General features: G+C 34.6%; 1 protein-coding gene across 8 annotated transcripts in view; it reads right to left on the bottom strand.

The window, feature by feature from the left end:
• Positions 1-27,354, bottom strand: part of LOC126819025 (microtubule-actin cross-linking factor 1, isoforms 1/2/3/4/5) — a 150,119-nt gene that overhangs the window by 50,040 nt on the left and 72,725 nt on the right. For all 8 annotated transcript variants that reach the window (XM_056100451.1, XM_056100448.1, XM_056100453.1 and 5 more), the window contains 3 exons: positions 24,459-24,680; positions 11,154-21,398; positions 625-771 (listed from right to left, as the gene is read on the bottom strand). In XM_056100451.1, coding sequence (XP_055956426.1) covers positions 625-771; positions 11,154-21,398; positions 24,459-24,680 — 10,614 coding nt within the window. The remainder of the gene's footprint in view (positions 1-624; positions 772-11,153; positions 21,399-24,458; positions 24,681-27,354) is intronic.

The following is a 27,354-nucleotide window of genomic DNA, read 5'->3' as shown; positions in this document are numbered from 1 at the left end:
TCAAGGGACATAATTCAGGAAATTACGATTATTGAAAGGAACCAAGATCTTTGGGTTATAAACATGTATGTTTCATTAAAATCGGATCAAAATTGTGACCTCTAGAGGGTCCACAACAATGATATACCAGATGTTAACACTATTTGCGTACGAGGGGCGGCTATTTTGTACTGCAGTTTTGGTCCGATTTTCACGAAATTCAAACTTAACCAAAATTACGGTGTAACGGTAATATTTTTGAACGATTTTTTAAATCGCAGTTGCCATAATTCAGGAAGTTACGATCTGATATGCGTGAATATCGAAAGGAACCAAGATCTTTCGGTTATAAACATGCATTTCAAGTTTCATCAAAATCGGGTGAAAATTGTGACCTGTAGCGTGTCCACAAGCTAAAAACATGATTTTTCGTACAATCAGGGGCCATAATCCATGAAGTTATGATCCGATACATGCCACTATCAAATGGAACCGAGATCTTTGGGAGATAGACCTATATTTTAAGTTTGTCAAAATCAGACAAAATTTGTGACCTGTAGAGTGTCTACAAACAAATTGTGGTTGGACGGACAGGAGTGATGGCATAATATGTCCACATGAAAATGCGGGCGTATAAAAAATCACCTTATATGCTTCAAGTTGTGACTGAAGTTTGTAAGGTTCATCTGCCATTTGCTCATCATCCTTTAGAACTTGTTCATAATCTGCTATCTGATTCAAACCATCATTTAAATCTTGTATGAGTTTATCATATGAATCAGCCAAACGACCCTAGAACATATCATTAATACCTTGGTCAAATATAAGAAATATTTATAATTGAAACAAATATTTGTATTGAATAACTGTTTTGAATATCTTGAATATAAGTACAAAAAACAATTTTGATTTGATCTATTATTAGCTTTAAAGGGTATTTAAAAAGTTAAAAGATAAGTAACCTGAAAGGTAATTACGTACTAATAATACAGAATTTAAAAAAAAATTATTAACTTAAAATTTAACATGCCCAAACAATTACTTGACAAATATTTTAATGAGAAACTGTAAATAGCACAAGTGCATAAACTTGAAAATATTGCCAAGTGGTCTCTCCTATCAACACTGTTTTGTATTATATTCATTTGACAAATCTGTAATTGCAAATTACATATTGGTAATACAGAAATCGGCAAAATAGTTACTCAGAAATTAACGAGAGTTGTTACACAATGGCAATATTTCAATATTTTCTAAGAATGTCAAACTTTCAATAATACAAAGGAAAATTTCCACAATTTTTCAATGATAATTTCCTTTTAATTTTTCAATGATAATTTCCTTTTAATTTTTAAATAGATTCTGTTATAAAATGAAATCCGAAGTACTAATTCAGAATTAATTTAAGAGATATTTGACATTCTTAATTTTTGAAGTGCAGGCACAAACAATCAACAAACATCAACATTGAACATTTAAGGGATTTGTGGTTTTTATGTATTTCTCTCTACAAATGCGGAGCCCAGATTGCTACATCTATGATCTAAACGAAAATGAACTTAATTCACATCTATACAAACAATTCATTTAACTTAAATTTTGATTATAATTAACAAATATCAAAATGCACTGAAATGAAATAAGCAACAAAAACTACAAGTCAGAAAAAATTTGTCAAACAAAAGTCATAACAAATAATGCATTGAAAAAGATTTATTCATAAAACAATACAGCAAACAAAATTGCAATATTGATAAACTATTGTCTCCGTGATTTCCATTCAAATTATTAGCAAGGAAAAACATGCGTTATTTTATATTTCACAATAAGTAGCTGTAATGTTAGTAAACCAAACTTGGTTAGATAAATGAACTATTACTGTATGAGTTGATACAGATATCTTGTAAAGTAGTAAATTATTTCTAAAAAAATTTCACACACTTCAGGCAACATTTTTCAACAATTAAGACATATGGCATAACATTTTCCATAAAATCACCAGACAAAATGGTGTCCAAAAATCCACATGCACGAGTACCTTGCGACGTTCTCTTGCTGTGATTCCTGCTTTCAGGTTCATCTTAAAGAGTAGTTCAGATTTAACATCATTCTCAGGGGTACCAATCTCATCACTGTCAACTATTAATTTGGATTTGTTTAAAGGTAGATCTAGATCATTCAGCTTAAGCTGTGGAATTCGGGGTCCCATGTTATTAATATCCACTGGCTCTTTCAAATCATCATCATCATAATCATCAAATTTCACAGAAGGATGAAATTTCACATTTTTGGCTTTTTGTTTCCTGCTGCTCTTTACACATGATGAGAGATCACTACTGTTTGATAGTTTACCTACATCTTTATCATCTTCTGGTAAGGAAGATTTTATATTTTTTTGATTTAATACTAACTGGGATTCTGTTTTGTTTTTATCAGATGCACAAACAACATCAAAGGTGTCTTCAATACAGTGATAGTTTGATAGTTTACTTGCATCTTTTGCATGCTCTAGTAAGCCTGATTTGACATTTTCTATATCTAATACTAACTTGGATTCTGTTTGGTTTTCATCAGATTGACAAACAACATGAAAGGTTTCTTTAATCCAGTGATCTGAAATACTTTGATCTGCAGCAGGATGAGTTTCTCCATGACTATATAACAGGTTTACATCATTATTCTCAAGTTTCTGTGGAAATGATACTTTATTTGGTAAGGAGCCCAAAGTCTTATGGTCGTCCATTTTATAATCTTTAACTTCTAGACAATCATCAGTTTTTATATTTATTGATAATTTATCAACTTCAATATGGTCCCTGTCAGAAGAAATATTAAGATTTCCTGGATTTTCATTAATAGTATTCTTTTGTGAATGAAGATCAGAAGCCTTATTACTTTTCTTAACAACACCCATTCCATTTTCAGTGGGTCTTTGTGAATCTTGGGTGCCTTTAACTGAATGATTTTGAATTAATGGCACATATTCTGTAATGGTCTCATCAATGGATTCGCTACCGATGTTGACATTTTTATCAATTTCAGGTGAATGGATTTGTGATTGTACTGAGACTAAATCTGAACTTTTCTGTGAAATAGCAAGTCTTATGTCAGGTATTAACTTAATATTTATATCTTTCTTGCTTGGGACATTATTAGGAAAGATTGTTTCAGCTACTTCTTGTTCATAATCTTTGTCCTCTTTTTTAGCAGTCTTAGTTTTCTGCGAAGGTTCAAATGTATTATTTTGTTTGATATCCAATTGGTCATTTGAACTAGGTGTGGTTGGTGTTCGCATTTGTTCGATGTTAGCATGATGTAATTTATCCATTATTCCACCATCCTTGTTGTTATGTGTTGAAGTAACTGATGTTTGAGGGAAATCAACATTATCAGGAGAAACAACTATAACAGGTGACATCTGGTCTCCATTCTTTGACATTACAGGTGTTTCACTCTCAAATATATCATTTTGTTTGATTTCTATTTGATCATTTGAGCTTGGTATGGTTGGTGTTGGTCTTTGTTCAGTGTTAAGATGATGCAATTTATCCATTATTCCACCATCAGTTGAAATAACTGATTTTTGTGGTAAATCAACATCATCAGGTGAAAGAACGTAAATATTAAGAGCCGGGTCTATATTCTTTGACATTAATGGTGTTTTACTATCAAATATATCATTTTGTTTGATATCTATTTGGTCAATTGAATTTAATATGGTTGGTGTTGGTATTTGTTCAATGTTAACATGGCGCGATTTATCCATCATTCCATTATCCTTGTTGTTATGGGTTGAAGTTACATCACCAGGAGACACACTTTTAATATTTAAAGTAACAGGTGAAGCCTGGTCTATATTCTCTGACACCAATGGTGTTTTACTGTATTTATGTCTTTGGTCAACTGTAACAATTTTTGACATATGTTTAAGTGGATCTTTAACTATTTCTTTTTTCGTCTTTTCCTGTAACGATTCTTGATAAACATCACCTGATGGTAACAGTTTTAGAGTCCTCTTTGTGTTTGTCAATACAAGTGATTTAGTCTGTGAATCAGCATTCTCTTCTGGGATATTCTTTGCATCTGTCAATGTCAATACCACTGATCTAGTCTGTGAGTCATTCGTTTCTTCTGGTTGTGTTGTAGGTAAAAGTGATCTTGGTTCTTGTCCAACATTTGATCTTCGATTTTTAACATTTTTATGCCCAGAGCCATCATTCAAGGCTTTTATTTCATAAGTTAAATCAGCTATATGACCTGGTTTACTTATGTTTGCTACTGAATGCGATGTCATTTTAACAGAATCCAATTTCTCTTTGATTAAAGCAGATGGTTTTGGAGGTAAATCAGGCTTCTTTATGGCAGTCATTGGTGTTGAAGTATTGGCATTTTTAGAAATATCATCCTTTGTTGGTCTAGTCAATACTGGCTTTGGTGGCAGTTCTGGCTTCATTGACTTGGTTTTTTCTGTATTTTGTTCAGGTGCACTAGATGATGTTGATGACAGTTTTTTGCCAATAATCCCCACTTGTTTTACATTAGATAGCTGTTCAGTGGGGTTGTCACTTAATTTCAATGGTTTTTCTATATCATGATCAGTCTTTTCTGTGTTATTTTGTTCAGGTGCACTAGATGATGTTGATGACAGTTTTTTGCCAATAACCCCCACTTGTTTTACATTAGATAGCTGTTCAGTGGGGTTGTCACTTAATTTCAATGGTTTTTCTATATCATGATCAGTTTTAAGAGTTGGTGACAGCTCTGGTTTCTTTGACATGGTCTTATCTGTTGTCTTATTTTGTTCATGTGTTCCAGATAACGTAGATGAAGATTCTATATCACTTTTAACCTGTTGTTTTATATCAGGTAACTGTCCAGTTGAGTTATCACTCAATTTCAATGTTTCTACACCAGCAAAATCTACATCTGGATCAGATTTAAAGTCTTGTGGTTCAACACAACACAATTTTAAACATTTATTATCTTTTACTTCAACACCAGTTACATTAGTAGATTTGAAATCATCATTTGGCAGGGAAAATGTAGGTGTTGTCAGGAGATTTCGACTTTTTGAAATATCTGTAAACCATAGTGACTGGTCACTTGACGGTGAAGGTAGTGGTGAATTAATCTGGCTATGATCTGATAGACCAACACGGGTAGAGCTATTAACAATTAATCCAGCTGATGCTGCATTCTTAAAATCAAGCACTTCATTTGTAGTCAGGTTGACATACATCCCTTTTTTATCATCAATTATACAACGTTTGATTCCTTCAGTCAAAGTAATAATACTATCCTGTGATAGATCTCTTATTTCATAGCACATTCCAGTAACAATACCATCTCCCATAGCATCTTCCAAATTTCTTTCTTCACCACTCGAAGGATCATACAGCCTACCAGTGTTGGGATTGTAAAGACCTTGTTCGATTGCAGCATATAAAGTTAACCCTTTTGGACTTAAAATGAAACCACGATCAACAGCATCTGAGAGTGACATGCATTCTCCAGTTTGAGGATTCTTAAAGTCTCCACTCTTAACATCAATCATTCCCAGACTTGCTGCTCTCCTAAGAGTCATTGGTTGAACTGAATCAGGGTCAATAACTTGAGAATTAGAGCGATGCAAAACTCCACTTGCAAATGCTTCTTCAATTTTCCTCCGTCCATTTGATGATGAATCTGACAAGACTTCTTCTACATAAATTTCAACAGTTGACTTTGAGACATCTCTATCTTTAAATATGAACCCAACATCTTTAGCCTGCTGAAGTGTTAACTCCTTCCCAGACACACTATCATGGAATCTCCCAGTTTCTGGATTTATTATTTTCAAAGCAATTGCCTCCTTGAGAGATACTGGTTTATTAGTGCTTGGGGATATGATTTCCCTTTTTTCATCATTTATTAAGCCATTCTGAATTGCCATTGAAAGAGTCAAAATTTCTTTTGTTGCTGGGTCAATGAAGGTACCATCTTTATCACTATATAGACCTTTATTTATGGCTTCAAACAATGTCATTGGTCTTGGTCCTGTCATTTGCTTCTTAAGAGCAGTTTCTATTAAGGTGTCAAGAGATGCTGATAGTTCACGTTCAGGTGAGTTCCATGATATTTCTTTCGAGAGTTCTGGCAAAGATCGCTTATTATATATTCCATCCACTTCATTATCATCCTTATTTTGAATTCCCACATTTAGGCTGAGACTTCGTCTGATTGAATCTCTTTGTGAATAACTCTTTACATAAGATTCATTGTCTGATAAGCTTCTTTCATCATCTTTTCCTTCACTGACTTTTAGGTAGTATCGCAGATTCTCTTTAGAGATCATATACTGTTTTGGATCTATTGATAATTTGTTTTTCATAATAACTTCTGTATTCGCCTTCTTTGTATTCTCAACTGGTTTGTTTTCTACAGAAAGTTCTTCTCCCAACATCTCTTCAACTTTCAGATCCGATTTATCAATCAAAATGTTTTTTAGAAGGGCACTATGGAATGAAATATTCTGTCCAGACTTGTTATTAAGTATTGTTTTGTTTACAAAATCCACTAACCCCTTTTCTGAGGCTTGGTTCAGAGGTATATATTCTCCAGAGACTGTGTCTAGGATATATGTACCTTGCATATCAACAATTGACTGCATATTTTCAAGACTATTTTTCCTTGATGAAATGGATTTCTTGAAGATTGGCGATTTAAGACATGGGATTGGACTTCTAGCTCTTACCACATTTCCTTCCTTCAACGCAGCCTGAATACTGATTGGTGTATTAGATGCAAGGTACTGCCCTGTTATTGGATCTATAAGGCCTTTATCAATAGCTTGTTTTAGAGAGAAGGTTCCAACATTGGGCACATCAACTTGTGGCAAATCAGGATCTAATAAATTACTTTCCATGGCTTCTTTTACAGTCAACAATTTTCCAGTAATGGGGTTCTTCATTCTTTCATTAAAACAATCATATAGATTAGTATTCAATAACTCTGACATAGAAAATCCACTCTTGGGTATATTCACCAATAATCCACTCTGGTAAGCATCAATAACATCTAATCCAAAACCAGATCTGGCAAATACTAATTGGTTTTCTTCTATGAAGGCATCACTATTTTCTATAGCTGAAGCATAAAGTATATACTCTGCAGTACCTGGTTCTTTCAACAGTAACTGAGATGTCTGAATCAATCCCAAATCAATCGAATCTTGGACGGTTACTAGTTTTCTCGATACAGGATCAATAACAAACCCTGTTGTTACTTGTAGCATTCCACTTTTAACTGCTTCATCTAAAGTTGATTGAAAATGGCCAATACTCTCTTGAATCAATCCTCGTTTAACAGCTTCTGTCAAATTCAACATTTCATTAGTCTCTGTATCGACAACAATTGCATGTTTTAAGTCAAGTATTAGTGATTCTTGGGCTTGTTTGAATGAAAGAACTTTCTTAGTGTTATTATCCAATATTCTTAAACCAGCAGTTTCCACAAAGTTATCCCTGACCATGTCCTTTAAAGTTCTTGTTCTTCCTGTTGATGGCTCAGTGAATTTTCCACTTTCTGCATTATACATTCCTTGTCGTACAAGTTCTATTAATGTTTTGTCATTAATACCAACATCAGAAAATACCACTCCTTTTTCCATGGCTTCAGCAAAAGAAATTGGTTCCATGTTAGGCATCAAACAAGTTCCATCTTTGGAATGAACAATACCCTGTGATATTGCTCCATCTATTGTTAATACAGTATCATCAGCAAGATTCCTAACCATGACTGTGTTTCTGTCCAACAGCCCAGACTCCATTGCATCTTTTAAATGAAGTTTAAAACCACAAACCGGATCCTTAAATTGACAAGAAGATGGATCTAAAATGCCTTCTTCAATAGCCTCTTGTAGACTTATGGCTGGCTGACTTGATGAATCCAGTATGATACCCTTATCCATTCCATCTATTATAGTGTACTGATCACCATCAGAGGCATTAACACACAAACCTGTTTCTAAATCCACAAGACCAATATCGACAGCTTCATTAAAAGACACTATTTCTCCTGTATTAGTGTTTCGTATTTTAATCAGATTTTCACTTACAAGTCCTAAATTAAGAGCACTATTGAAATCAATTTCACAATTAGTGTCAGGATCAATGAAACTATTTGAAGTTACATTGAACAACCCTTCATCCAAAGCTTCTGATAAGGATAGATTTAATGGGGCCTTTGAGCGCAATACTAATCCCTTTTCCAAAGCAAAATTTAAAGCAATTGGTTGCCAGCTAGAGTCAAACATTTTTCCAGAATTAGCATCTATTATACGTTTATCGAGGGCTTCAGCAAGCGTGAGTATATCTCCACAAAATGGATCTCTAACAAGTGAGTCTGTGTGAATAAGTCCTTCTTTCAAAGCCTCTGGAAATGAGCATATTCTGTTGTCTTTGGATACTGAATTGGATACTGGATCATAAATTCCTGAACTTATTGCTTCATCAAGAGTTAGACTTGATTTCCTATCTCCCATATCAACAGATGTTCTTGGTGTCATACGCCGCAATCCAATACTTTGGGAAAGAGAAACTCTCCTACCGGTTGGAAATTCAAGTTTTAGGGTTTCAACATTTAGTATACCATTTGCTACAGCTTCATGGAGAGTTATTCGATCATGATCAGGTGTTTTTAATATAGAGGCAGGATCTATGATACCTTCTGCTAATGCACTTGTAAGAGACATTGACTTTCTTGAAACTGGATGAATAACACATTTCTCTTCTGAATCAAACAGTCCAATCTGGGATGCTATTATCAGAGGTAGAAACGGGTGAGGAGATTTTTGCAGTAATCCATGTTGTTTAGCGGACACAATAGAAAGTTTATCACCTGTTAAAGTATCATAAACACATCCTGATTCCTTATCAACCAGGCCTAAATTAATTGATTCTTGAAAAGTATAAACCAATCCAGTATTGCGATCAACAACATAACAATTTTCTATTAATATTGCTCTCTGTTCTACTGCCTCCATGAAAGTCAGCTTGGACTTGTTTAATTGGGTAATTGCACTAGTAACAGGGTCGATGATCTTACACCTCAAAGCTTCAAACAAGTCCACAGGAAATATTTTATTAAGGATCTTCGGAATATTCTTTTTACAAGGCTCATTGATAAAAGACAGGCTTTTGGCAAGATCTTTATTTTTTGAGGAGTCTATAAATCCATCTTTAACAGCCTCATGCAGAGCAATACGTTTACCCAACTTCTGGTGGAAATATCTACCCTTTACTGGTTCCAGTATATCCTTATCAATAGCATCTGCAACAGTTATCCAACATCCATCCTCAAAACTGAACACCTCTTCTTCAGTTCTTTTGATAAATCCTTTTCTTAGCATTTCCTCAAGTGTCACATGTTTTGCAAAACTACCAGGTTCACAGAATTTTTCAAGAGTTTGATTGTAAACATTTGAAAAAACAGCTCTATAAAGTGAGACTGGTTTACTATCAAAAACTAATCCCAACTGCTTAGCATCATTCCATGTCATCCATTTTCCTGATACAGTGTCCTTAATATTACTGGTTTCTGGTGACAGTAACGAATGTTTAATTCCACTAGGTAAGGAAAGTTTTTTACCAATTCTTCGATCTAATATTTTCATGGAAAGACTCACTTCATTTCTGGCTAATAACTTGAATAAACCAGCTCCTAATTCTTTTATAACTATATCTGACAAACTATCAATAACGGCCTCATCATTAATCCTGCTAACTACAATAAGATCATTTTCCAACGCATCGCTTAACAATAGCACACTTCCCGAATTCATGTCTATGACACTTCCTGTTCTTTTGTCCATTTGTCCTGTTTCTAGTGCATGACTAATAGTTATTTCTTCTGAGCCAAACTGTTTCACATGAATATTATAAGGTATAAGTCCAGTAGATATAGCATCTTCTAAGCTGATTTTTTTACCTGTTCTAGGATGAATTATTTTCCCAAACTCTGCATCCCAATAACTTGATAGCAAATTTTTAGAATAGAAATATAATTCATCAATATTTTCAGCTTTTAAACGAACTGAGATGGAATCAACGATGTAGTTATTTTTAGAATTTAATTTATCAGATCTTGGCACAATGTTTTCACTTTCAAGAGAGGCATCTGAATCCATCGACACTAAATCCATAGATAAATATGATCTGGATGGTTTTTCAGAATTGTATATCAACTCGCAATGTTCAATTAGTTCATTAGAAATGAGTCTAGAATTGTCAATACGTATACTTTCGTCTACAAGTGTATCTGAGTTTTGTACTACACTTGAGCTTTCTAGCAAGTCATTAGGAATAATACTGACACTGTTAGCAGTCATACATGTGTTTGATATTCTATCTGACTTAAGAACAATGTTGTTATTTTGAATACAATCATTAGAAATGACCCTAGTTGTTTCAATTGGTATATTTGATATTGCCATTTCATCAATATTAAGGTTAATATCACTAGTGTCAATGATGTCATTAGAGAGAATTCGAACATTTTTCTGGGTCAAAATATTGTCAGATACATGATCCAAATGAAGAACAATGTCACTATTTTCATTTGGAATGTTTTTTTTGGTATTGTTATCACTATGTAATGTCTGAGTATTTCTCTCCAGTAAACTTGAGTTATATAATTCATCAGTTTTAAGAACAGTGTTAGTACTCTGAACTGTATCATTCGACACAACTCTCATTTCATCCACATTTTTGTTTAGTGAACTCTCAAGAAGACTTTCATTACCATAATTCTTCTGTTGTAAATTCTGAAATAAATCTTTTTATTACTTACAAGGTAATAATGTTGAATTCTCGAAGCATAACAGACGATAAAAAAGGTTTGAAAAAAAAACCCAACATATTATTTACTTGAATAAAAAGTGCCAACAAAAAATAATAAACTGTACCAAAATTATGCAACTACAGAAATACATGACTTACCAAATATGAAATAATATTATCATTTAACATAATCAAGTAATCACTGTCCTCCTTTAAATCAAAAAAGATTATTAAATGAAAAAATAAAAAGAATGTATTGGAAAAGAACTGTAAAGATAAAACAGAAGTGATGACATCAAAGACAACACAGTGAAGGCATGCAGTGTGTAGGTAAGGAGACTGTAAAAATGAACTTACATTAACCTCAATTACTCCTGTTGAAAGCTGATCCAATACAGGAGGAATAGCATGGCCTGTTACCTGAACTTCACCAGTACCCGACACCTCTTCAGTTTCAATAACACCTGCTGCTAAAGCTTCAGGAATCGACATCTTTTTACCAGTTGTCATATTTATTACCTCACCAGAAGAACTCATAGAAAATCCAACCTTAGTTGTGTAAGTGGCACATCCAGTTGTAACTATTACCTCTGTAGCAGTCTTGGATACAATCTTTCCATGTTTGACAACTATATCCGCTTTAGGTTTAAAAGGTGAACCCTCAGTTACCACAGTTATCTGATCTTTTGATTTTTGAAAATCTTGGTCTTCAGACATATCTACTTTCATTGATGGTACAAGAATACCTTTGTGTAATGCTTCAGTTACAGTCATTGTTGTCCCCTTTTGTTGGTCTGTATACATTCCTTTGTCAGTATCAATGTGACCCTTCTGTATGGATTCTGTAATTGATTTTGGCATGAAATCCTGTGGAATTGGTTCTGAGTGTCCATTTGTCATCACTGTATCAATAGAAAGAAAATTACATACCACGGCTTCGTCAACAGGCATTATATTTCCTGTTGCTGGATCATGGTAAAGTCCTGTGTCTTTATCTATCAGTCCATTAACAAAAGCATCACTGATTGATGGAGAACTGTCAGTAGAAACAACAGACACTAATCCTTTTTCTTCCGCCTCTTTTGTTGACAATTTCTTTCCAGTTCTAGGATCAATAATATCGTTATCAGAAATCATTGAAGAGGAAATGCTTCCCGATTTCAAAATTATAACAGATTCTCCTTCCGTTCTTCCTCCATAAGTACCAACAATTGGAGATAAGGATCCACAATTCAATGCGTTTTGAATATTAATATTCTTTCCACTAACTGCATCCCAAAAAAGTCCTGTGTGTTCATTTATGAGACCAACTTTAAGAGCATTCTTGAAACTGTAAGTAATACCCTTACTGTTAAGCCCCTGGTACATGTAAGGTCTATCATCATCATTAAGTAGCATGCCTGTCCTCACTGCTTCATCAACACTGTAATGTTTCCCTGTGACTGTATTGTTGAACAACCCCTTTTTTGTGTCAATGTATCCATTTAATAAGGCCTGAATAAATCTCATCGATGATTCAATGGTCTTTGGCTTTAAAGATAACGATTTTTGTACAACTTCTGAAAATACAAGACCTTTCTTCATAGCTTCATTTATTGACATCTTGATTCCATGTTTTCGGTCTATAAAGTGACCAGTAGGGTCAACTAGACCATTAGCTAGAGCTTGTTCAATTGACATCCTTTTACCACTGGCTGTGTCAATAACTCCTGTAATATCATGTGTTTCTGAAGATTTGTTTGTGGTTACAGTTGTTTGGGTTGTACTTATGGTTTGAATTGAACCAGACACTAATCCCATTTTCATGGCTCGTTCAATACTCATCTTTTCTCCAGCTTTAAAATCAGTGAAGATGGTGACATTTTTATCAACTAGACCATGAGAGATAGCTTCTTCCAATCCTACTCCCCTTCCTGTTGATGTATCAATAACAGAAGTGACATTGATCTGCATAGAATCTTGCCTTTTTCTTTCAGAAACACCTGCATTTGATGCATCCTTAGCATCAATCAATCCCTGGTTAACAGCTTCTTTCATGGTCAATATTTTCTGGGCTTTCTGGTTATAATACAACCCCTTTTTTGTATCAAGAAAGCCTTGTTTTATTGCATCTGTAACTGGTAGGTCTTCCATCGTAAGTGGGTCTTTCACTGATGTAACAATGAATCCTTTTACAACAGCAAACTTTTGAGGAATTTGTCCTTCCTCTGTGTTGGCCGTTACCAAACCTTTAGCTAAAGCTGTCTCCACATCGATTTTCTGACCGGTTTGATGATTTATTACAATTCCCTTTTCCGGATCAAATATTGCTTTCTCTACTGCTTCTGAAAGAGGCATTTCTAGTCCACTTACAGGATCGATGACAGACGTTATATCCATTGATTTCTGGACTACAGATGTTAAAATTGGTATTTCAGCAGTTTCATCTACAGCTATGATTCCTTTTTGAGCAGCATCAAACACGCTTGATGTTTCCCCTGTCAGAGGATCTAAATATTTAGTACAATTCCTGTCTAAGATGCCACGTTCAATTGCTTGATTAACATTAATTATTTCTGATGTTCTGGTATCAAGTAAGTTTTTGATAGGTATATTTTCCGTCTCATAGTTATCTTTGTAACTGGTTTTAGAGCAAGATCCTTTTATAAGTCCTTTGTGAAAGGCTTCCTGTACATTAATTATTTCTGCTTTTTTCGGGTCATTAAATGTGCCAGTTTGTAAATTTAGAAGTCCTGACTCAACAGCTTCAGCCACGGATATATCTCTACCTTTCATTGAGTCATATACTGATGTAATATCATAGGATTTTCTCCTTTGTGAAACGTCCAAGTCTCTGTTGAAGGCATCACTCTGAATTAGTCCTGCTCGCACCCCTTGTACAATGGACATACTCTCTGTATCTGACATCTTGTACATTCCAGCAGAAACATTTACTAATCCTTTATTTACAGCCTCTTTCCAGTTAAGAAATTCTTCACTATCTGGGTCATAAACAGACTGCCTGTTTGATACTTTGTCTGATTCAGAATTCATATTCAGTTCTTTACCTATCAATAAACCCTCCTTAAAAGCATCTGGTATAGCCACAGTCTCCCCTGTTCTTTTATTCTTTAAAAAACCTCTATTCACATCCAATATATTTTTACTAATTGCTTCTGGAACAGATAACTGCTGTCCTGATACTGGGTCAATTACGGATTCAATATTGATGGATCTAGTATGGGTTATGGTATCTTCGGAGGATCTTCTAAAGCGTTCATCTGTTTCTCTCTCGACAGATATCTCTCTGGCAACCATTAGATTTTTCTCGATTGCTGAATCAATTGACATAGTTATGTTGGTTGTAGCATCATAATATTGACTTCCATCTTGGTTGATGATGCCCAGATTGATAGCTTCTGGCAGTGAAAGACCTCTTCCAGTTATGGGATCTCTTACAGACTGAACATGCAATGCTTTGTTCTCAGTAACAGCAACCTCTGCTGTGAAACCTTCCTTTGACTTCCTCTCTTTGGTGGTTACACTTTCAATGATATCTCCTTTTACCCATCCTTTGTTGATAGCTTCAGATATACCCAAAGTTGTTCCTGTCACTGTATCCATGTATATGTTTTTTGCTGGTTGAATGATTCCTTTATGGATAGCACTCTCTAAACTCATATGAGCCGCAGTCTGAGGATCTCGGACAGAATGAACATTTATTTGACTTGTGGTTTTTGTAAAACTGGTGGATGTTTGCTGCTTTTTCGAAGAAACTTCAAATATCAAACCATCTCTTAGTGCCTGGTCTAAATTTATAGAGTAGTTTCCTTTACCATCATGAAGATGACCTGTAGAATCAATAATGCTATTTTGGTAGGCCTGTAATAATCTGTATGTTTCTCCAGTTCTGATGTCCTTTACATGAGCAGAATTATTTCTTATATATCCTTTTTGAACAGCATCTATCAAACTTATATCTTGCCCTGAGCTTGGTATTTTAAAATGTCCACTTCTCATATTCAAATAACCACTTGAAACTGCTTCCATCATGCTGAAAGAATCCAAGCTGTAATCATCTGCTGGTGTAGACTGTTGCATAGCTATCACTTCTAGTGTGTTTGGAGTAAGCTGACGCACAGTAGTGGCTTGGAATGATACTATGTCCTTTTCTTGATTATGATCTTTGGATTTTTTAAGTGCAGACATGACTCCTTCCTTTACAGCTAGTCCCGCTAGAACTGGTGCCCCAATAACAGCTAATGCACCAAGTTTTGCTGCATCTTTCAAAGATAGTCGTTTGGATTGGTGTAAATATTCTCCAGTAGTTGGGTCAATTTTTCCTTTATCTATTCCTTCTTTGAGATCAAACACTTCCCCAGACTGAACATCATACAGAGAGTATTTACTGTCTATAACTCCCGAATTGATGGCTTCTTTAAAGGTGACATGACTTCCTGTCCTAGGATCTCTCACACGCTTAGTTTTTTCATCAAGAAGTCCTTCATCAATAGGAGTTTTCAAACTTTTTTTCCCTGGACTGTAATTGGTATCTAAAGGAGTCGAAGTATCTAAAAGTTGCTGTTGTACAGCATCTAATATAGCCATTCTATTGCCAGTATTTGGATCAGTGAAATTTTGATTCTTCAAGTCAATGAATCCTTGATCAAGTGCTTCGGCAAATGAGAGTCTATCAACATTTTTAGGTCCAGAAGCTTGATGTCCTTGTCTATGTGCAGCAGTAATGTTCACTTCATCTTGATTAGATACAATATATCCATATTGAATTGCAGCAGCTAAGGATTGAACATCTCCAGTGACTGGATCTGTAAAAGTACCACTTTCAGCATCAATCAGTCCACGATTAACAGCCAGATCCAATGGTATTTGGGGATGAATCTTTTCTGTCTTGGTCTCTACACTTTTTAATGATCCACCATATGGACCCATCATAGTAGTAGCTTGAGATAATGTGGACACTGCAGGAATAAAGCCTTCCAGGAATGCTTCTTGTAATGTTATTTTTTCATCACTTCCACCATTACCAAAGTTTCCTGTCTTTGGATCAACTATTCTTCTCTCTATGGCATCTTGTAAAGTTATTCTTTCACTTGAATTTGGATCTACAACTACTGATCTCTGTACATCAATAATGTTTTGTTCTATGGCATCTTTGATAGTAATTCTCCTTCCAGAACTAGGGTCAACAATCTTTCCAGCTGCTGCTACAACTGTATTCTCTGCAATAAGCTGATTTAAAGTAAGAGTTGGTACACATGCAATAGGCTTGATGATGGTTGTGGACACTTGTAAACTAGTAGGTTCAGAAATACTGGATTTTGAATATGAAGTGTGTTCTTCAACATGCTTTGTGGTTTTGAGGCCAATGTTCTGGACATTAGTGGCTGCTAACCCAAAAGTAGAATTTTCTTCGAAATGTCCAGTTATGGCTAACAGAGCATTGGCAGTGGGTTTATCTATAAGACCTCTCTCATATGACTGTTCAATTGTAAATCTTTGTCCCGAATTTCGGTCAGATATGGTCCCCTCTTCCCAATCTATTTTGATTTCTCTGCTACTTCTTAAACCAGAGCTAAGGGCTATATTCTCTATTGATTCTGAGTTCAGGTAACCCCTTTGCACAGCTTCAGTAACACTTAGCACTTCACCCGTTGACTTTACAATAACAGTCTTAGAGTTCCAATCTACATCAAAATCACTAGAGGAAAAGGAGGGGTGAGAACTATTGAGAGGATATGAAACACCTACTAAATCCTGTGTACCCATGTTAGATACATGCTGGGAACCCTTCACCATTGATGCCTTATTGGCATCCTCATACCAAGTTTGAGATCGTGTAGAGGAAAAGGTAGAAGTTCCTACAGACTGGTCTACATAAGGACTTACCGGGGTATTTCTGTCATCATCATCATCAACATCATTATCATAAAACACCTGTCCATCAAGTGGTTTTGATGGGTGGATATCATCTCCTGGTTTAGCATAAATGATTGTAGTTGAAGGTTTAAACACTTCTTGAGCACTGCCGTTAACAATACTGGTGGTTCTTGGTGACTTTGCTCTCCTAGTAATTTCAGATTGATCCTTTGCCCCTTTAACTGCATCAACTACCATTTTTCCTGCAAGATAGGGAGCTCCGACAACTGCCATCAGTCCAAATTTAATGGCATCTTGAGCAGTCATTTTCGTCCCTTTCTGCTTGTCAATGATATTTCCATGTGTGTCCATTAATCCCCTTCTGTATGCTTCATCCAAAGCATATTTATCACCTGTTCTTGTATCTACCACAGTAAATGGATCAGTCGATATGTTGCCATCTGCCATTGCCTGATTTAAAGTCATTTGTTGTCCTGTTTGTAAATCAGTTACTAGTCCTGAAGATGTATCAAAAATGTTCTCTACTATTCCTCTTGAGATTGCCTCTGGCAGTGAAATGCGTTTTCCTGTAGATTTATCAACAACTTCACTGGTAAAACCATCAATAAGTCCTTGTTGGATAGCATTTTCTAGGGGAATCCTTTTTCCAGTTTTGGTATTTTTCACAGTGACCAGATGTTTTTCTATCAACCCATCTGATAATCCTTCATAAAGTGTAAACTGTCTGCTAGTATTTAAATCCTTAAATTTTCCAGTATAGACTGAGAAAATTCCACTGTGAACAGCATCTATCAGATTAAGTGGAGTAATGAAGTCTTGATTTAGTGGTTCACTAAAATTAGAATTCTCTTCCACATCTGTTGAGTAGTGTAAAACTTCAGTTGCCATGTTGGAATCTTCTTGGACATCCTGGACAGATTTCTCTAATTTGATATCAACATTTGACCAGGGCTTATCAGAATCAAAGCTCTTAGACAATAAAACATGTGGATCTAGTTCATCTTCAGAATAATCAACAGATTTTTCCAATTCAGCAGCGTCAGATTGTTTGGATGGATTTATAAATCCTTTTCTCAGAGCTTCATCAAAATCCATTTCATCTCCTGTTTGTGTATCCCAAAACGTACCATTTTCAACATTGATCAATTCATCTTTGATAGCTCTTTTAACAGATATGGTTTTTCCAGTTCGTGGGTCTAGAACAGATGTAATATTTCTAATGGAGAGTGCAGAAGTTCCAGCCACAACAGAACTTTTGAATGTTTCCTCTTCTTTCTGTTGGGAGGTAACTTCACCATTAATAAAGCCCTTATTTAGTGCATTGCCTATAGTAATATTTTCTCCAGTTTTTGTGTTAATGTATACACCGTTATCAATATCAATGATCCCCTTTTCAATGGCTTCATCATACGATACTCGTTCCCCAGTTGCTGCGTCAAAAACATTGTTGATGCTTATTGAGGTAGTTTCAGTCGATATATCTTCCACCATGGTAGACTGGCATTCTTCTTGTTCCTCTGTGATATGGATACTATGAATAGAAGAGGTATCTGACTCATTGTCACTTTCTGTACCATTAACTTCAGTAGATTCAGTTAATACTAACTTCTTCTCTATTGCATCATTGATAGGCATAGTTTCTCCAGTCAATGGATTCTTATACAAGCCTCTACCATAGTCCAAGATCCCATCTTCTGTGGCTTTAGCTACAGTGACCAGCTTGTTTGTTCTAGGATCAAAAACAGCGGTGACTGATAATGTAGTGAGTTTTGTTGTTGTTATTTTATTAACATCTCCCTCAGTGTTAGATAAAACTGACACAAGTTCTGCTTCAATATATCCTTTTTCAATGGCTTCATGAATGAGCAATTTCTCCCCTGTGGCAGAATTTACATATACTCCTTCATTTTCTTTTAGTATTCCTTTGGCAATAGCTTCGGAAATCGTTATTTGCTGACCAGTAATAGGGTGTTTTACACTCTTCAGATTAAATGTCTTTGTTTCTCTTAATAAAGATCCGGGCATGGAAACTGTTGTACTGATATCTTCAGCTATAACATTTCCCTTTTTGATAGCTTCGCTGATGGGCATTTGTAATGATTTGCCAAATTTGTCCACTCCATTGTAAAGTCCATGTTCTTGATCCAAAATTCCATCTTTAACAGCTTGACTTACAGGCATTCTTTTTCCAGTTTTTGGATGGATCACACCAGTAATTGAATATGATCTCGTCTCTTTGATAGGTTCTCCATTTTGAAGGTGTGATCCTGGAACTCCCTTTTCAGCAATGATAAAGCCCTTTTCTACAGCTGTTACAATAGCCATAGTGTGACCAGTAGATGGATCTCTGTAGAAACCCTTTTCTATATCTATAAGTCCTCTTTCTTGTGCAGTAGGTACAGAGATTTCTTGTCTAGTTCTGGGATCTATGACGGATTTGACGGTCATTTCTTTGGTTTCAGATATCATCTTTGATGTAACCAAAGGTTTAGATATCATGGTGGCTGTAAATGAAAACTGATTGTCTCCTTTTCTAGTCATATAACTTGACTCAACAACTGGCTCACCAACTTGCAATTTTGATGCATCTAGTTTTGATAATCTTGAAAGTTTGTCAATTTCATCATACGATTTGTTTAAGGAAGGTGTTTCTGGCCATTGAGAGCTAAGTTTCAGGTAACCCATTTTGATAGCTTCTTCTATAGACATTACACGACCAGTATTGGCATCTGTAAACTGGCCAGTAGATGAATCTAGCAAACCCCTGGAAGTAGCTTCTGATATAGTGAGAGCAGTTATGAGCTCTGTGGGACTTGGTTGAATGTGTGTTAAAATGGTTGTTGATGTTATCAGTGGACTGATCAGACCCAATATTTCTGTGGAATTTTCATTTGTTATTAAACCTAGAGATGTGGCTTCCTGGAAAGACACTGATCTATTAGTCTGTGGATCTCTTATCATTCCTTGTTCTGGGTCCAAGATACCTTTTTCTAATCCTTGTAGGACAGAAATATTTCTTCCACTTCTGTCTTTTAAAGATGATGGCCTCATCAAATTGTCAAGTAATGGCTTTGAAATTAAGTTTCTCCTTGCTGCTTCTTGTACAGTCATTTCAATGTTACTTCGTCTGTCTAAAAGTGTTGCTTTATCAGTCAATATTCCTCTTTTTAGGGCCTCCGGAACAGAAACTGTTTCCCCTGTCAAAGTATCTTTAATTCCTGGACGAGAAAATGATACATCTTCACTAACTAATTTAATGTAGCCTTGGTCTATTGCTTCTAAAATTGGCATATTATCATGGGAATCTGGTGGTACATAAAGCCCTTCAGAGTCTATAAGCTGCTGCTTTATTGCTTGTGTGACTGATAACACTTCTTTGGTATTCTGATCCACTAAGCACTTTCTTTCTCCATCCAAAACACCGGCATCTACAGCTTCTGCAAGAGAGAGTACCAGACCAGTATTCTTGTCAAACACAGATCCATTTTCTAACATATCTCCCGATGTAACAAGATCAGAGAGTGAGGATGGCATTTTTAATAATCCACGCCTATGAGCTTCATCTAAAGTCAATTTCTGATTTGTTGTTTTATGTTTAAACATACCAGCAACTGGATCTATTATTCCTTTGGTAACAGCATCAGTCAAAGAAATAATATCTCCTGTATTTGGGTCATCAATTTCTCTATAACTTGGATTTATAAAGCCTTTTTCAACTGCTTGAAGAACAGTCATATCTGCATTTGACACTGGATCTATTACTCTTCCAGTTGTTCGATCAAATAATCCTTTACTCACAACCTGAGCTAGACTTAGTGGCATTTCGGTTCTTAAAGGTTCAGAATTAGCGAATACAGCCTGAGTGTGGGTGATTGAAGTAAGACTAACAGCTGTTCCTGATAAGGTGTCGGCACAACTCTGAGAAACAACACCACGAGTTACTGCTTCACCTACTGACACAAGATCACCAGTAGTAGAGTCTATCACTTTATTGGTAGCAGGAATATATAACCCCTTAGCTATAGCATCAATAAGAACTAATTCTTCATCTGATCTGGGGTCAGTTATTCCACAAGGAGAATTTAGTTTTTGATGCAAACTATTGTCAATATATCCTTTCAAAGCAGCTTGGGTTAGAGTCATTTTTTGTCTATATTTAGGGTCAAAGAAAGTTTTAGCTTGTGGATCAACAAGTCCAGCATTTATTGCTTCCACTAATGTTAGACGCTGAGAAGTTTGTGGATTTAATACTGCAGCCACATGAAGAGGTAATCCTCTCGAAGCTACATCAGTCTTTTTCACATTAAACACAGTTTGATAACGTCCATGAATTGGTCCCTCATCAATTTCCATAGAATTATATCCACGATTTGTCAATGAAATACTACTGATGGTTGCTATTTTTTGCGCCAGTCTATTTTGGGAAAAACTTTCGGAATGTCCTGTAGGGAAAGACAACTGAGGTGAGGTGTAAGGTGAATCTGGTGCAGATCCTATCACATGAATTTGTTGAGGAGAGGGAGTCAGCTCTGCTGTTGCTGTAGAACCACTTTGTATAATAGATTTGCTAACGAAAGACCTATAAGTTGAATGGCTATGTTCTACGTCTGAGAGTTGCTGGAAGAACTCATGCATATCATCATCCACCAACATCGATGATCTCTTGGCCAACTCGGCTCGGAATGTACGAAGTAAGGGAATTTCATCATCAATAACCATTTGAAACTGAAACAAATAAAAATAGAAAAAATTAGGAAATATTAATGAGAGCTAGTTTTTCTCATTTCCATGACAAAACCACATGAATCAATATCAATACCAATGACAGGTGTTCTGACAATACAGACATTTTTCGTTTGTCTTTTTAACAAACTTGGTGTTTTGGAAAATTTTATCTATAAATAGAATGTTAAATAACAGTAAGGGATTGTGATCATGTGACATGGTATTATTATGGTAATAAGTTTATATAATAAAGGAAGTTATACTGTTCTGCTCAAACTTACAGTGTGCTATAAGGGAAATTTTGCCCAGACAGTGGCACTACAGTCTACTATTATTTCAAATTCCAATTGTCAAGGGTTCTTTTATGTGCACACCAATGTATACACAGGACATTGTGATTTTATTTCCTTCCTAAGGCTATATTATGTTGTTCATTGTCATACCCTTCGTCCACGACTCACAAGGGGAACAACACCGGAAAATATTGACGAACATTTTCTGTCAACATCGAGATTGAACATGGGACCTCCAGGTTACCAAACAAAGGCCTTTTTCACTGAGCCACTGCAGTTCCTTAACATCAACACAGTGCTTTTTTTATATGAATTCACATACATGTATACAAACCATATTTTAAATTTTTCGGGGAGGATAAAATATATTTTAACCTGCAGTAACATATAATTCATCCAGTATCTTTCATGGATATCCCGATAATCGGTTGTAGCACATTTTCATAAAATCAAATACACTCGAGTAAATATCAAAGCTTTGGATGTATCTTGTTTTCAAACCATCTTATAGAAGGACAATAACTATATGCATAATTTGGACAGGTTTTGACTAGAAATCAATGTCAAATTATAGATGATCTGAACACTTTTTTTTATATGAATTCACATACATGTATACAAACCATATTTTAAATTTTTCGGGGAGGATAAAATATATTTTAACCTGCAGTAACATATAATTCATCCAGTATCTTTCATGGATATCCCGATAATCAGTTGTAGCACATTTTCATAAAATCAAATACACTCGAGTAAATATCTAAGCTTTGGATGTATCTTGTTTTTAAACCATCTTATAGAAGGACAATAACTATATGCATAATTTGGACAGGTTTTGACTAGAAATCAATGTCAAATTATCGATGATCTGAACTCATGTAGATGCTTTCCCTTGTGATTACTCTATGTGGAACATATGGTTTAAAGGACAATATTGGTGTCAGTCATTATCACATGTGATAGAACTGGTTAAACGTTCCAAATATAATTTCAACACAGAGATCATTGCTATGATAGATGCGTTATGAAGATTTCAAGAAACGGAAGTGATGAACGCAAAAGGAAAACACGAGTTATCCTTCTATATAAATGACTGAAGTGACGAGTGGTAACAGATACACGGTCAAATTTTAGCACAAAAAACAAGTGGCTGCCAGGCACGATACACCCACATTTTGCAAGAGATGGATAGAGAACTGTGAAAATATCAAAAGGGACTGAGATCTTTGGGATATAGAGATATGTTTTAAGTTTCATCAAAATCGGATAAAAATTGTGACCTCTAGAGGGTCCACAACCTTCGTATTACACACCTCTACACAATTTGCGCACAAATTTGTCCGGCAGTTTCATTTCGATTTTCCCGAAATTCGAATTCTACCTTCATTATGGTGGAATTTTGATGTGTTTAAACGTTTTTTAAAATCAGACAAAAAGGGTGACCTCTAGAGAATCCACAAGCTAAAAATGCAATTTTTTGAACAGTCAGGAGCCATAATCCAGGAAGTTAAGTTCAGGTATCTGCGATTATCAAAAGGAACCAAGATCTTAGTATGTAATGGTGATATATTCACACGTTTTTTAAAATAGGATAATAATTGTGACCTCTAGAGGGACCACAAGCTAAAAACGCAATTTTTCGTACAATCAGGGGCCATAATTCAGGAAGTTACGATTTGATATGTTCGAAAATTCAAAGGAACCAAGATATTTGGGCTATAAACATGCATTTCAAGTTTCATCAAAATCTGATGAAAATTGTGACCTTCCGAGGGTCCACAACCCTGATACTCACTATTTTGACACTATCTGCGAATGAGGGGCGGCCATTTTCTCCATCAGTTTCGGTCCGATTTTTACGAAATTCGAACTCGACCATGCTTAGCGTGTAACGGTGATATATTTAACCGTTTTTTTAAATCAGATAAAAATTGTGACCTCTATGGGGTCCACAAGCTAAAAGCGCAACTTTTCGTAGAATCAGGGGCCATAATTCAGGAAGTTATGGTCCGATATGCGCGAATATATAATATATAAAGGAACTGAGATCTGTGGGTTATAAACATACATTTCCAGTTTAAATCAAATCAGATAAAAAATTGTGACCTCTACAGTGTTCACAAGCTAAAAATCAGGGGGCCATAATCCATGAAGTTACAGTCCGATACATGCCAATATCGAAAGGAACCGAGATCTTAGGGTGATAAACCTATATTACCTATATTTCAAGTTTCATTTAAATCGGATAAAAATTGTGACCTGTAGAGTGTTCACTACAAACAATTGTGGACGGGCGGGCGGGCGGATGGACAGGGGCGACGACAATATACGTCCACATGAAAATGTGGGCGTATAAAAAAGAAAATTGGAGAGAACTTTTTCATTTAATGGAAAATATTATTGTGAAATGGTTTTAAAAATCAGAGATAACAAGTTTAGTGCTCAAAGTTTTGAAATTGTTTAATGCTCAATATTTGAGTAAATTTATATCTCTGATTTAAAATGAATGAATGAAATGTGGTTTTATGGCATGTCAGCACCAACTCTGATTTAAAAAGATGATGGCTCAGACAGTAGTTTTATGCATATTCTGTACACAGCCATAAATACTGCTGGATTATGCACTATAGTAAATAGTTTCCAAAGAATGTGATTTCCAATAATTTCTTCACTATTTTCAATTTCTAAGAGGACATATATATACAGAAAGTCTGAATAATTAATGATATATTAAGCTGATTATTTACAGTCAATTTTGAATACTAACCTGTACGTTTTCATTTGTTTCAGATAAAATGGCTGTTATTTGTTTAAGACGCATATTTGTCCATTTTACCATATCCATATAGTTTGAATTAAGCATATCTAATTCAATTTTAACAATTTCAGCTCCATCTTGACGTTTTCTACTTTTGGACATGGAGGATATTAATGCTGTATCAATGTCTTCCAAACCCTCCCTGTATTGTCCTAATCTTTTATCATAAATCTAGAAGAAAAGGAAACATCAATATAATATTTGAATAATATCAAAACAGAAAATAAAGAAAATTAAAGTTAATTTTTTGGCAAAGATAGTGTTCAATGGTAATTTCATTTGATCCATGAAGATTTGTTGTCTAGCTCTGTTATGTATATTATTACTTGTACTAGCAGGAGCTAGAACTAGGCATTTTGCATTTCAGTAACTAGCAAAGCAAAACAAAGAAAAGATCACATTGTAATATGAATTATATATGTTACAAGTAGATATTATTTTAACCAGTGAAAATTTTGATCTATATATGGCCATGGTTCAAAATGAAGACATGTAGTCATATTTTCTAATCCCATACGCCAATCATTGGATAGTTAACAATAGATAAATATTAAATGAAAATGTGGTATTATTTGATATAACTATACATTGTGATCATTCCTTTGAAAAAATTAAGCTATATCTACACGCAATGATAAATGATTCCCTTTGAGAATAACCACATATGTTTCATATCATTGTTCTAAAAGTTGAGAGTTGTCTTTTGCATTTCATGTTAGCACAATTTAAACCTGACAGATTAGGCTCTCTAATTTTAATAATTTCATAGGTCTCAAATGTATATACTCAAAAGAAATCAAATTTACAAGTCCTGATTTTTTTTCATATTTGACAATAAAGTGTTGATTTAATTAGATCAGTGCTATTTTATTTCCTTGTAGACAATGACACCATAGATCCCCCTTTCCGGGTCAACTTTAATTCTTAAAGAAACAAAACCCCTTAATGTAATATAATCTAAATAAAAAGATTTCTAGTCTAGTCAGTAGAACCAAACAACAAACAATAGTTCATATTAAATAAACCATTGTAATTTCAGAAGAATTTAAAATTTGAGGGTCTGTTCCAGTGAATGGGAATATATGAGGTAGATAGAAATTTACATATTTGCTTAAATCTAATTTAGTTTACACCACCTAAGTATTTAGATGAATCATCAATGGCTACAATTCGATAAGATTATTTTTCATTCAACATGTTATTGTCACAACATGTTATTGCCACATATATAAAAGAAAATCTGAACCTTTATGAATAACATAGGGATATTATGGATTATGTGAGTATATGCTGAAGATTTTCAGTGTTTCTATGACAAATGTATAATGGAGTAGATATTGTATGATGCTATAGCATGAATATTAATTATATACATGCATACAACAGTCTGTTATGATAATCTGTAGTTATAGCAATCATGTTAAAAACACTTAATGCACACAGATGTACGTGGTGCAGTCTTAATTAAAATTTTACTACATATTACTAATATAATATGTTGGTTGGTGGCTGTGCACTGGATCAGAATAAAAAAATTATCATATGTCTGAAAGCTGAATTATGATGGATTTAGTCTTCCTTCACTATCACAATCAGCTATCATTCTTTTATTTACATAACAAGAGATTCAAAAGGTACAAACATCATAATATTAATTGGAAGTGATTTATCTCCCCTTAAGCACAGACATGCAACTAAAAATTAGGCATGGTAACAAATCATGTTAGTCTCAATGCATTGCATATATGCAGCTCATTGAATTGAAGTCAATAAGAATGACAATATTGTTATGGTAAATTACCAAATATACACGAATTAATATTTTAATATTTGTTTGATTACTGAACCTATCTCTGATGGATATTAAACAGCAGAGTTAAATATGGTGAAACATGCAATGTTCATATGTATCATGCAATACAAGACAAGACAAAATAATAACATAGACGAAACATAGAGCAATGTTATGTCAAGAATTTTGTATTTTTTCCCAGAAGAAAGATTGATGTAGATCTCTGTCATTAGATATTGTATATCCTGGTATGTTTTATTCTTTTTCTTTTAAATGTCAATTCCTTAAATTTTCTTTTTTCTAAAATATTTGGATTGTGATAGTACTTCAAATAAACCCCCATATTTTGATGTGATCTATGAGACAAGGACATTAGTTCTGTAAGTTTATCTAATTAAACTATTACACAAAATGAACATGCAAAATCCTTTTATGTTACAGAACAGAATATGATTATATGCTTGATTATTCAGAAAACAAGAACTTACAATTAGTCTATAACTACAGAAAGCAAAGCAATCCAGAACCAATAAATAAAGCATGCAAGCAACAAAACATAAAAGAACAGTGGTGCATTGAACACAAACATTTAAAATTATGTATTTTGGGCTTTCTTCATTCATATTGTTACTTATTTAATTGGGATTTATTTTAATTGTATTGATATTTGATTACTTTCAATTTTCTATTTAATTAAGCAATCCACAGTATCCTCTGATTGAAGTGCACATGAAAACAGTTTGTCTGGCATCATTTTTTTGAAAATAGGATTTTAACATTTTTACTTATAATACATATAATAATTTGAGAAGGACATAGCAATGTAAAAAAAAAATACTTTCTTTTGATTTAATTAAAACACTTTCTTTTGATTGATTAATAAAAATATATTTTCTTTTGAGGATTTAATTTCAATCAGCAGATACTTGACCGCAATTACAAATACTACTTACTCAGGGTATAGGACCATTTGGAACAAGCAGATGCAGACAATCAATGCAATGAAAGGGGAAGGTACAAGCTGTGCAGAGCTGTGCTAATAAATTCACAAAC

The sequence above is a fragment of the Patella vulgata genome, chromosome 4 (assembly GCF_932274485.2).
Source record: "Patella vulgata chromosome 4, xgPatVulg1.2, whole genome shotgun sequence".
Lineage (NCBI taxonomy): Eukaryota > Metazoa > Mollusca > Gastropoda > Patellidae > Patella > Patella vulgata.
This window is presented reverse-complemented; position numbering and strand designations above follow the sequence as displayed.